We start from the raw sequence: 13,971 nt of genomic DNA on the forward strand, positions 1-13,971 counted from the left end.
TTATAATGCGCCAACATACTATAATGCCCCCCCAGGAGGGCCTGGACTCCCCGCTATCTCTCCTTGCTCCAGGGGCCGTCACACGAGCACACAACACATCAGTGCTGGAAGCAGGGAAGACCCGAGCCTCCGGGGAATTAATAGCGGGGTGTAATGATAAAAACAATACTCAATGCTCGCTCTCAGGGCCGCTCATTGCACCCCCATCATAAGTGGTGAGGTGGCACCATAGGTGGGTGCCTACCCGTCGTCCTGGCTCTGGTGCCATACAGTGTAACTAGCCGCAGAATAGCTAAGGGGCTGGAAGAAATTTTGAGGCAGATTTTTTCGCTGTTTGCATACCCTAAGGGCTTGACAACATGTAGCGGATTTGCTGCGTTTTTTTCCATACGGAATTGCGAAAGAAAAAAACGTAGCATAATACAGTAGCAGCAAAGTGGATGAGATGGACAAATCTCCTCCCCACGCTGCGTAAATACTGAGCTGAGAAACCGCTCAGAAATTGACCTGCGGTGCGGAAATTTAAACCGCAGCATGGAAATTGTATTTGCGTAAACGCTGCTTATTCGTTGCGGGAATTCCCCATTGAATTGAATGGGGAGCTAAATCCCGCAACAAATAGCAGTTGTTGCGTTTTTTCATGCGAGTTCGTAACGATCCTGCCGCAAAGAACGCAACTCAGAAAAAAAAAAAGCATGCTGCTTACCCAGAAGTCTGTGTTCCTTCCTGCAGTCCGGCCTCCTGGGATGATGTTTCATCCCATGTGACCACTGCAGCCAATCACAGGCTGTAGCGGCGGTCACATGGGATGAAAAGTCATCCCAGGAGGCCGGCCTGGGTGACGTCAGGGGGCCAGCTTCCTGGGATGACACTTCATCCCATGTGACCGCCGCTGCAGCCAATCACAAGATACGGCGGTCTCGTGGAAAGAAACGTCACCCCAGGAGGCCGGCCTGCCGTAGTTTTCTGCAGCGGACATTCCGGGCGAAAAACTGCACCACAGTTTAGTGCACTTTTTTGCCCGGAATTTCCTGTGACGCACAGGGCGGATACACTGCGTGCTTTTACGCAGCGTATCCACCCCGTGTGAACTCAGCCTTAAAGTCCGCAGACTGAGTACATTTATACAGGCCATAGAGCTCTGTGGTGACTTCTAATAAATTATAGTAGGTATTGTTTCTTATAACACACACCTCTGCTACTGCAGAACCTCTTTTTGAAGAGTTAGGGGGATAGGATTCCTGAATGTGTATAATGATGTTCTGCAGCATCTGTGGCACAGTATATAAGTTATAAAAAAAAAGTGATATAAAATTTGTATCGCCATAATCAAATTCAACCACAAAATAAAGTAGGCTGTCCTTTTCGGGCGAATGCTGTAAAAACGAAATCCAAAAAACAATGGTGGAATTGCTGTATGTTTTCCATTGCGCCCCACAAAATAATTTTTCACATTTTTCCAGTATATTATGTAAGACATTATACGGTGTCATTAAAAGATACATCTCATCCCGCAAAAAACAAGCCCTCATAAACCTATGTCAATGGAAAAAAAAAAAAGACCTGGAACGCGGGAAGAAAAAAATGAAAATGGGCTTGGTATTTTAGGCTATGTTCACACGGGGTATTTTGCCGAGTTTTTTGACGCGGAAACCACGTCGCAAAACTCGGCAGAAACGGCCCGAGAACGCCTCCCATTGATTTCAATGGGAGGCGTCGGCGTCTTTTTCCCGCGAGCAGTAAAACTGCCTCGCGGGAAAAAGAAGCGACATGCCCCATCTTCGGGCGCTTCCGCCTCCGACCTCCCATTGACTTCAATGGGAGGCAGGAGAAAGCGTATTTCTCGCTGTTTTATGCCCGCGGCGCTCAATGGCCGCGGGCGAAAAACGGCGCGATAATTGCCGCGAAAATCGGCGTGCAGGGAGAGGAAAATCTGCCTCAAAGTTCCAAACGGAATTTTGAGGCAGATATTCCTCCCCCAAAATACTCCGTGTGAACATAGCCTAAGGGGTTAATGATTGTAAAATGTTTTGGCGTGTTAATAATAAGGAGCGGGGTGGGTAGACTGGTTCCCTCGTGGCTTGGTGAGTACCGTACAATGTCAGTGAATAGAGTTCCCACACTGTATAATGCCGCGGTATGCGGGGCGCTCCGCATCTGAAGTATCCCAGAAAATGATTATTTCAAAGCCGACGAGTGTGATTTATATGTATCTTTTATTTCACATTTATCTCTAAATGATATGTTTTATATAAAAGTGATCATCCAATCCATCATATATTTCCAGCCTCTTCTGGTCAATGGGACTTCAAGGAACAACCTGCGCGAAAATGAAGAACATTAATGATGACGTTCAATAGGTAGACAAGCCCGTCCAGAAGACCATGCATCAATAAGGAGTTGACATCAGACTAAGGCTGGGTTCACGCGAGCATGTTCAGTCCGTAAAGGACGGAACGCATTTCGGCCGCAATTCCCGGACTGAACACATTGCAGGGAGCCGGGCTCCTAGCATCATAGTTATGTACGACGCTAGGAGTTCCTGCCTCTCCGTGGAACTACTGTCCCGTACTGAAAACATGATTACAGTACGGGACAGTTGTCCTGCAGCGAGGCAGGGACTCCTAGCGTCGTACATAACTATGATGCTAGGAGCCCGGCTCCCTGCACTGTGTTCGGTCCGGGACTTGCGGCCGAAATATGTTCGGTCCATTACGGACCCAGCCTCATAAGTGAAGAATTATAAGCAGCGTTTATGTGGAAAGCTGGTAAAGCAAAAAAGTATTATATGTCCTCGGAGGTGGCTGAGTTTCCAAAGTAAAGACATCAGCAGCCGAAATCAGGCCGACAATCATTGGCCACGTGACTTTGGCGTAACTTGAAGCTCAATACAAAATCTGTATCAGGGCCCCCACCTACCATGTGCCATTTATAATACTGGTGTTGTCGTATGTGGTAGAGAAGCCTTTGGGACCGTTCAGACACCGGGGCCCAGGTGTGACTATTACCTCTGCACCCCCTATAGCTACACCCCTGGTCTGACGTTTAGTGCTGCGGTCAAGTGGTTTTCTGTAAAATAAGTCCTCACACTACCATGTAGGCCGTGGCACTTCCCGAAGCACCCCGGTCCCTTCACTTTGGTACATCGTTCCTGTGGCTGTGTCTGGTACTGCAGCTCTTGCTCAATCAAATGAATGTATTTCACTGTATTTTATTTGGTGCAGCAACTCCCCCCCCCAAAAAAAACTAAATAATTACAAGTGGACCTCTTTTATCAGTCACTCATAAAGCACGGTCACCATTGCTAAACTGGCTGTATCAACAACCCGAGTTTGTTCCATCTAGTGGTAAAATATCCAGTTACAAGCAACCCCTCCACAGAACTAGGGAACTTTTTTGTTATTATTACATGGATCTGCTCCTTTATATTTTTGTACAATTTTCTAATATTCAACCATAAGTTAATGAGTAAAAAAATATTTTAATGGCTAAGGCTCTGTTCACATCTGTGCTCGGAGTCAACGTTGAGGGTTCTGTCACTTTTAACAGCAAGTATATCACAGCACGCAGCACTATTTTTGCCATAAAAAATTTCTGTTTTAGGTCAATGGGGTCCATTGGTCACCACTAGGATCTGTCATATGATTGATCGGTCACATGAATTGTTATAAACAGTAGCGCAGATGTGAACAGAGCCTTAGTTACAGCAGTTCCATGTGTAGAATAAATAACTTACATTTATATATGAGAAGAAACAGAGGGGGTAACAGGAAGATTAGAATCCCCCGAATAATGTTTCCAATTGAAGCTATATTCACTCCAGAAACCAAGGAATCTGTTAGGCTATGTGCACACACACTATTTACGTCCGTAATTGACGGACGTATTTCGGCCGCAAGTAGTGGACCGAACACAGTGCTGGGAGCCGGGCTCCTAGCATCATACTTATGTACGATGCTAGGAGTCCCTGCCTCTCCGTGGAACTGCTGTCCCGTACTGAAAACATGATTACAGTACGGGACAGTTGTCCGGCAGCGAGGCAGGGACTCCTAGCGTCGTACATAACTATGATGCTAGGAGCCCGGCTCCCTGCACTGTGTTCGGTCCGGTACTTGCGGCCGAAATACGTCCGTCAATTACGGACGTAATTAGTGTGTGTGCACATACCCTTACTGTCTATACACAAAAGGCATAAAGGAATAGAAACAATTAGGCTCATAAGAAAATGGTCAGTAAAGAAGAAAGGGCTCGTTCACATCAGCGTCACACTTCCATTGATGGATTCCGCTAGACCTTTCCGTCGGAGGAACCCATCAACGGAAAGGCAAAAGGAGACCATAGCTTCCGTTTACACTAGCATTGATTTCGTTGGTAATGCTTCCGTTGCAAATGGTATCCGTTCCGTAAGGTTTCTGTATTGTTGGCGGAAACAATAGCGCAGTCGACTACGCTATTGTTTCTGTCAAAAAAAAGGAGACCTTACGGAATGAAGACAAACAGAAACCATTTGCAACGGAAACATTACCATCTAAATCAATGGTAGTGCAAATGGAAGCTATGGTCTCCTTTTGCCTTTCTGTTGATGGGTTCCTCCGACGGAAAGGTCTAGCGGGACACATCAATGGAAGTCTGGCGCTGATGTGAACACACCCAAAGTAATACAATGTACAGATCTATAGAATAAATATTGTAAGATTAGATAGATAGATAGATAGATAGATAGATAGATAGATAGATAGATAGATAGATAGATAGATAGATAGATAGATATGGGATAGATAGATAGATAGATAGATAGATAGATAGATAGATAGATAGATAGATAGATAGATAGATAGATAGATAGATAGATAGATAGATAGATAGATAGATAGATAGATAGATATGGGATAGATAGATAGATAGATAGATAGATAGATAGATAGATAGATAGATAGATAGATAGATAGATAGATAGATATGAGATAGATAGATAGATAGATAGATAGATAGATAGATAGATAGATAGATAGATAGATAGATAGATAGATATTAGATAGATAGATAGATAGATAGATAGATAGATAGATAGATAGATAGATAGATAGATAGATAGATAGATAGATAGGAGATAGATAGCGATAGATAGATAGATAGATAGATAGATAGATAGATAGATAGATAGATAGATAGATAGATAGATAGATAGATAGATAGATAGATAGATAGATAGATATGAGATAGATAGATAGATAGATAGATAGATAGATAGATAGATAGATAGATAGATAGATGACATGGTCACATTAGTATAATACATTTTGTTTGACCATGGTTTCTGTTGTGGTGGAGTCTATGATTATGTTGGAAAGTTCTGTGGATCTTTCTGTGATAAATTCTTCAACCTCAGGATCTGAAATACAAACGTTACATCCATTATATCACAATTCCAGTTCCTACAGGAGTTGTCACCCGGCTTCTCAGGATCCTGGATGGAGAAGTGGCCTGATTACTCAGACATATACTGCTTGTCCTCTCCACATATCACTGTATAACTAGGCAGTTTTGCCGCTCAGGACTCTAGGAAAGAGCTGTGGTGCTAATAGTGGTGTGATCTGTATTATAGTATTATGCGGGAACTATATGGCAGTATTATGTGCGCTCTTTATTTGGAGTCTGCATAGTTTGGGAACTATAAGGTGGTATTATCTAGGCTGAAAATTATGGGACAAACTTTATAAAAATGCCAATCAGGGGGTCCTACTTTGCTTGTTGCCCAGGGTCCCATTATTTATTAAAAAGGCCCTGCACCAAAACCTGAATAGTATAAGTATAATTATTTATAACTAAAGGGTTGTCCAGGAATACAAAAACATGGCTGCTTTCTTCCAAAAACAGCACTACACCTGTCCTCAGGTTGTGTGAGGTATTGCAGCTCAGCCACATTTACTTCAATAGACCTGAGGTGCAATACCAGACACAACCTATGCACAGATGTGGCACTGTTTTAGGAAGAAAGCAGCCATGTTTTTGCAATCATAGACAGCCCCTACGTTCTGTTTTTGTATATTTGTATAGTGATTTTACTCACTGTAGATGACATAAATTTCAAATATTTTGCCAAAAACATATTTTTTGAAATGTATAAATTGTTGGCATAAAGGCTAAGTACAACTTCGAAAGTGATTATATAAAATGTGTATCAGTGTGTTTGGTGCAACTTTCTAATTACATTTTATGATTATTTTTTTTTACTTTTTGAGATACAGCTGCTTTGTATCCTGTATACAGAGCAGCTGTATCTTGCACTGAATCCTGTATCAGTCAGCTCAGCGGGACTGACGGGTTCAGTGTCAGCAGGTCCTGTGTGTCTCTGACATGCAGGATTGAGCTGTTATTGAACACAACTAAGTTATGAACTGTGATCAATAACAGCTCGATTCTGCATGTCAGAGACCCGCAGGACTCACTGTCACTTAAAGAGTCTCTGTCACCACATTATTAGTGGCCTATATTGTACATGATGTGATCGGCGCTGTAATGTAGATTACAGCAGTGTTTTTTATTTACAAAAACGATCATTTTTGACAGAGTTATGACCTATATTAGCTTTATGCTAATGAGTCTCTTAAAGGACAACTGGGCGTGTTTTACTTTTTGGCCAAGTGGGCGTTGTACAGGAGTGTATGACGCTGACCAATCAGTGACCATCAGCATCATACACTTCTCTCCATTCATTTACACTGCAGATCGTGATATAGCTAGATCACTATGTGCAGCCACATAAACACACTAACATTACTGCAGTGTCCTGACAATGAATATACATTACCTCCAGCCAGGACGTGATGTCTATTCAGAATCCTGACACTTCGCTAACACAATCCCGACACTACAGCACAGCAAGTGTAATCTCGTTTGAAATGACACTTTACAGCGTAATCTCGCGAGATTACGCTTGCTGTGCTGTAGTGTCGGGATTGTGTTAGCGAAGTGTCAGGATTCTGAATAGACATCACGTCCTGGCTGGAGGTAATGTATATTCATTATCAGGACACTGCGGTAATGTTATAGTGTGTTTATGTGGCTGCACATAGTGATATAGCTTAATCGCTATGTGCTGTGTAAATGAATGGAGAGAAGTGTATGACGTCATACACTTCTCTCCACAACGCCCACTTGGTCATATAGTAAAACACGCCCAGTTGTCCATTAAGAAACTCATTAGCATAAAGAGAAAATAGGTCATAACTCTGTCAAAAATGATCGTTTTTCTAAATAAAAAACACTGCTGTAATCTACATTACAGCGCCGATCACATCATGTACAAGATAGGCCACTTATAATGTGGTGACAGAACCTCTTTAACTCGTCAGTCACACTGACCTGACGGATTCAGGTCCCATTATCTATCTATCTATCTATCTATCTATCTATCTATCTATCTATCTATCTATCTATCTATCTATCTATCTATCTATCTATCTATCTATCTATCTATCTATCTATCTATCTATCTATCTATCTCATATCTATTTATCTATCTATCTATCTATCTATCTATCTATCTATCTATCTATCTATCTATCTATCTATCTATCTATCTATCTATCTATCTATCTATCTATCTATCTATCTATCTATCTATCTATCTATCTCATATCTATTAATCTATCTATCTATCTATCTATCTATCTATCTATCTATCTATCTATCTATCTATCTATCTATCTATCTATCTATCTATCTATCTATCTATCTATCTATCTATCTCATATCTATCTATCTATCTCATATCTATCTATCTATCTATCTATCTATCTATCTATCTATCTATCTATCTATCTATCTATCTATCTATCTATCTATCTATCTATCTATCTATCTATCTATCTATCTATCTATCTATCTATCTCATATCTATTAATCTATCTATCTATCTATCTATCTATCTATCTATCTATCTATCTATCTATCTATCTATCTATCTATCTATCTATCTATCTATCTATCTATCTATCTATCTATCTGTCTATCTCATATCTATTAATCTATCTATCTATCTATCTATCTATCTATCTATCTATCTATCTATCTATCTATCTATCTATCTATCTATCTATCTATCTATCTATCTATCTATCTATCTATCTATCTATCTCATATCTATCTATCTATCTATCTATCTATCTATCTATCTATCTATCTATCTATCTATCTATCTATCTATCTATCTATCTATCTATCTATCTATCTATCTATCTATCTATCTACCTACCTACCTACCTACCTACCTATCTATCTATCTATCTATCTATCTATCTATCTATCTATCTATCTATCTATCTATCTATCTATCTATCTATCTATCTATCTATCTATCTATCTGACAAAAAAATGGTGACAGCACACTGCGAACACTGATGTCACCTAAACCGCTAAATATAAAAAATATGCATTACTGCTAAATCTACTTATAATAGGGAGGTTCTTAGTGCACATTTTCATCAAAAAGTGTTAGCCCACCTGCCACGACAAGGCGTCCTCTATAGGTGGGATCCTATGCTGCACATACACCCAGAACTGGGACTAAGCCTACATATATCTGGGGATGGTAGGAACCAGCATTAAACTAATTAAAATCACCCAGGGCAGAATGGGAGGAGTGCAAGAACAAAAAATGGAGGAAGTCACTAACCCCATATGAATCACATAAACACAACAAAAGTTCTGGGTGTATGTGGAGAGTAGGTCCCCACCCAGGGGCATAGCTAAAGGCTCATGGGCCCGGGTGCAAGAATTCAGCTTGGGCCACCCTACCCCTCCCCAACACCCCCATCATCAGACCCCTGCACACGCCTATGCCCAGAGGCCTTGCCCAACAGCCCCCATAGTATAATGCCCCCACACAGTATAATGCTCCCATAGCTGCCCCCACACGGTATAATGCCCCCAATAACAGCCCCATACCGTATAATGCTCCCATATCAGCCCCCACAGTATAATGCCCCACATAGCTACCCCATACAGTAAAATGCCCCCCATACAGTATAATGCCCCCCATATGAGCTTCCCATACAATATAATGCCCCCATATGAGCTCCCCATGCAATATAATGCCCCCCATATGAGCTCCCCATACAGTATAATGCCACCCCATATCAGCCCCCCATACAGTATAGTGCCCCCATATCAGCCCCCATACAGTATAATGCCCCCATATCAGCTCCCCATACAGTATAGTGACCCCATATCAGCCCCCATACAGTATAATGCCCCCCATATGAGCTCCCCATAAAGTATAGTGCCCCCCATATCAGCCCCCGTACAGTATAATGCCCCCCATATCAGCTCCCCATACAGTATAGTGACCCCATATCAGCCCCCATACAGTATAATGCCCCCCATATCAGCTCCCCATACAGTATAGTGCCCCTCCATATCAGCCCCCATACAGTATAATGCCCCTCCATATGAGTTCCCATACAGTATAATGCCCCCATATCAGCCCCCCATACAGTATAATGCCGCCCATATGAGCTCCCCATATAGTATTTTGCCTTCATATCAGCTCCCCATACAGTATAATGCCCCCTTATATCAGCCCCCCATACAGTAGAATTCCCCCATATCAGCCCCCATACAGTATAATGCCCCTCATACAGTATAATGCCCCCATATCAGCCCCCCATGCAGTATAATGCCCCCATACAGTATAATGCCCCCATATGCGCATAATAGAAAAATAGCATAATTACTTACCTACCCCCATTCCTTTGCCTCCTTCGGTGTGTGATATGAGTGACTCGGTGCAGACAGGCGCGATGCTGTCGCTACATCCCGCCTGCCTGCGTCGAACCGCTCAGGGCACAGTGAATGCTGGAGCAAGGAGACATCAGCTCCTTGCTCCAGCATTGAATGGAACCGGGACCTCGGTGAGTGACTCGCGACCCCCCGAAGGTCTTCACACGACCACCCAGGGGGATGCGACCCACAGTTTGTAATGTATTGTGTTGTATTGTGCAGTTTGCGGTGGAGAGAGGAGGGGGGGCTGTAATTTAACGGGCCCCCCTCCACCGCAAACAGCACAATACAACACATTACAAGACAACACAACACAACACATTACAAGACAACACAACACAATACAATACATTACATTACAAGACAACACAACACATTACAATACAGACTCGGCAGCTCACCTGGAGTCCTCCGCACCGACTCTTCCACTGCACAGACTGGAAGACGTGTCACGTGACAACACGGTCACATTGTACACGAAGTAACCAGGAAGTGCCAGCATCACGGCACAGAAAATTTAAATAACAGGCATGCTGTATGGCAACGGGGGCCCGTTACTGTCCCCAGGTAGCCTTGTCGTGGCAGGTGGGCAAACACTTTTTGATCAAAATGTGCACTAAGTACCTCCCTATTATAGGTAGATTTAGCAGTAATGCCTATTTATTTATATTTAACGGTTTTGCATCATTTTGTTGGAATGTGCTATTCAAACTTTTGTTGTGTTTATATATCTATAGCTTTTAAAGGTGTACATAGCCTTCAAAATACATAAAGAGTTTCCTTACTGTGATTTGAGTTCAATATTTGAATTTTTATTTCTTTTTTCACATAATAGAATAGTTCATAGATCTCCACACGGCAGCAGTAAGTTCCTTCATCTTCTCTGGTGACCCCAGTGATGGTCAGGGACACGTTCCCCTGAATAATGTCCCCCAGTAATTGATATCTGTCAGATTCCCTCCAGGTCACTCTTCTGCCATCAGTCTCAATGATGTCATCATAACACCCAGAAGCTGAACAGCCGCCTCGTCGCCAACACATGGGGTGTTGATTCTTATGAATAATGTAATTGCAGGGCAAGGTCAATATGTCCTTCACTGATCCTACGACTGTGACATCTCCTGATACTGCCGGAACTGTGGGGGAAAAAACAAGAGCTGGGAATTTTTATAAGAGTCTGAGGGGTTCCCCACTAATCTTGAGATCTGTCTCATCCATTCTCAGAAATATAGCGGTCCCCAGAGGTCAGATTCCCACCAATCAGGCTCCTCCAGTCCACAATGCATTAAAAAAGATTCATGTGAAAAAAAAGTTTTAACCTTACACTTTTTATGGCCTAGACATTGTCGGGTGGTACTTTTAAGTTGTTACATTAAAGTCTAAAGTAATATCATATGCACTACATACAACTGCGTTTTGGTTTGTGACATTTTGTAGGTATTTTTGCGGTCAGTTTATTTTTCCCCATTTCTCTGGGTATGGCGTATTTTTCAAGCATTCTTGCTATAGGCTTTACTATAGGACTTCAAAAACACCAGAAAGAAAAGCATGTACAAAATGACACCAAATGAAAAACGCCACAGAAAAACTTCTAAAAACTCCAAAAAAAAAAAAAAGTTGAATTGCCAGAAAATGTCTGTGTGTGAAGGAGACCTTACACATTTCTGACTTGACGAAATTATACAAAGAAAAAATTCATCCTTTTCCATTAACATTTATTTTTGATGATACTTAATGCCCATTGAGTTTTATTCATTCCTTATCCCCACAAGAGAAGTCGGAGAGTTTCTTAGGATCTACCATTACTTTCTCTATGGGTCGGTATTTAAGAACTTTTTCCACTTACCTGAAAAGTAAAGAAAAAGAACAAATATCCTGAGATTATTCAGATCGGACATCTTGTGTGACATGCGGAACCAGTGCACAGTGATATATACAGACACATGAAACCAATGTGAGAAATCAGGAAATAGGAAACGAAAACAATAACCACAACACAGACATAGATTGTACATACTGGACATTTATAGCTGTATATAGTGTATATTTCAGGCATTTTCATGTCAATAAACACCAAGGATGGGTATCTGAATGTAAAAAAAATAGCCATAATCAGAGGCAAACATAGGACAGAGAGGGTTCATAACAGAGGCGTAGCTAGCAGGGGGACAGTGGCCCTAGGCCCACTGAGATGGTGGGGCCCAAGGGAGGGCTGGGCTGCGGTGATATGTCCCTGTCTCAATGCTGGAGCAGGGAGCCGTCAGCTTCGGGCTTCAGCATTCACTGTGTAACGCTGGCCGTGAGCGGCTTAGCATAGACAGGCGCAATGCAGTGACTTCATCGCACCTGTCTGTGCCGAGCCACTCATAGCACATACTGGAGGAGCAGAGGGATCACTTCCACTCGTCGTGGGAGGCTGCCAAGGGTGCATTATACTGTATAGGGGCAGCTATGTGGAATTATACTGTGTGGGGCAGCTATGGGGCAGTATACTGTGTGGGGCAGCTAGGGAGCCTTATACTGTGTAGGAGCACTATGGGGGCATTATATTGTAAAAGGGGAGCTATGAGGAAATTATACTGTGTGGGGGCAGCTATGGGGCAGTATACTGTGTGGGGGCAGCTAGGAAGCATTATACTGTGTGGGACACAATGGGGTCATTATGCTGTGTGGGAAGGTACTATAGGGGCATTATACTATGTAGGGCAGTTAAAGGGGAATTTTACTGTGTGGGGCAGCTATGAGGGCAATATACAGTGTGGGGCAGCTATAGGGGCATTTTCCTGTGTGGGACAGATATAGGGGTTTTATACTGTGTAGGGAGGCACTATACTGTGAATGGAAGTTACATAAACAGCATAGCTCGCTATGCTGCGTTGTTTCCGTAATACCCATTCACTTCTATGGAAGTTTACAGAAACATAGTGTTGTGGATGTCAATGGCTCAAAATATATTAGACTGAAATTTAGACGAATGTTCCAACAGACACTCACGCCGGGAACTTTATCCAGCATCCTAATCAGGAGATTTCATATCGATATATATCGAGAGATTAATAAAACACACAGACGTTGCTTGTATGCTCAAAATGCTCCACTGAGGTTTATTGCCAAACTAAATTACAATAATATCATTCAAAAGGGGCGTAGGCTTGAGGTTAACCAATCAGAGACAATGTGACAATAATTCTGCTCAGACAATAGCATACAATGAGAATATTTCATATTTGAGCTAATCACAGGCATATATTACATTTCAAATGCATTATTATAATTCTTCATTAGATGCTGACATCAGGTTTGCAGGTGGCTTATTTCTCTTGGCAGGAATATAATAGATTGTTGTTATTAGCTGTTCTTTCATATGAGAGACCACATCAGTGTCTATTTTATTCTCATCTCACTCCCCTTCTTCGTTATGAATAGTTTGTTCATACAATTGCAACTCCACCATGGTCAAACACACATTTGTCCATATCAAACTCTAGATAACTCAGAGAGACATATAGTTAGTTACATAGTTACATAGTTACATAGTTACATAGTTTGTACGGTTGAAAAAAGATACATTTTCATCCAAGTTCAACCAAGGGATGGGAAAGGGGAAGTAAAAAATCTCTACACATAGGAGCTGATATTTTTTTTGTTCTGGGAAATTATCTAAGCCTTTTCTGCAGCCATCTACTGTCCCTGCTGTGACCAGCTCCTGCGGTAGGCTATTCCATAAATTCACCGTTCTCACAGTAAAGAAGGCTTGTCGCCTCTGCAGGTTCAACATTTTTTTTCTCCAGATGGAGGGAGTGCCCCCTTGTTTTTTGAGGGGGTTTTACATGGAACAGGATTTCACCATATTTTTTGTATGTGCTATTAATATATTTATATAAATTTATCATGTCCCCCCTTAGTCGTCTTTTCTCAAGGCTAAATAGGTTTCATTCTTTTAATCTCTCCTCATAACTTAGATTCTTCATGCCCCTTATTAGCTTCGTTGCTCTTCTTTGTATTTTTTCCAACTCCAGGGCATCCTTTCTATGAACTGGAGCCCAGAACTGAACTACATATTCTAGATGAAGCCTCACTAACGCTTTGTAAAGTGGCAATATTACATCCCTGTCCCGCGAGTCCATGCCTCTTTTAATACACGACAATATCCTGCTGGCCTTTGAAGCAGCTGATTGACATTGCATG

At 42.0% G+C, this 13,971-nt stretch overlaps 1 protein-coding gene across 1 annotated transcript in view; it reads right to left on the bottom strand.

Annotated features, from left to right (window-relative positions):
- Window positions 1-10,542: 10,542 nt before the first annotated feature.
- Window positions 10,543-13,971, bottom strand: part of LOC142748550 (junctional adhesion molecule-like) — a 46,247-nt gene continuing 42,818 nt past the window's right edge. Inside the window, exon 5 of the mRNA XM_075855616.1 lies at window positions 10,543-10,919. Within this exon, the coding sequence (XP_075711731.1) occupies window positions 10,543-10,919 (377 nt within the window). The remainder of the gene's footprint in view (window positions 10,920-13,971) is intronic.

This window comes from Rhinoderma darwinii, chromosome 3, assembly GCF_050947455.1.
Source record: "Rhinoderma darwinii isolate aRhiDar2 chromosome 3, aRhiDar2.hap1, whole genome shotgun sequence".
Lineage (NCBI taxonomy): Eukaryota > Metazoa > Chordata > Amphibia > Anura > Rhinodermatidae > Rhinoderma > Rhinoderma darwinii.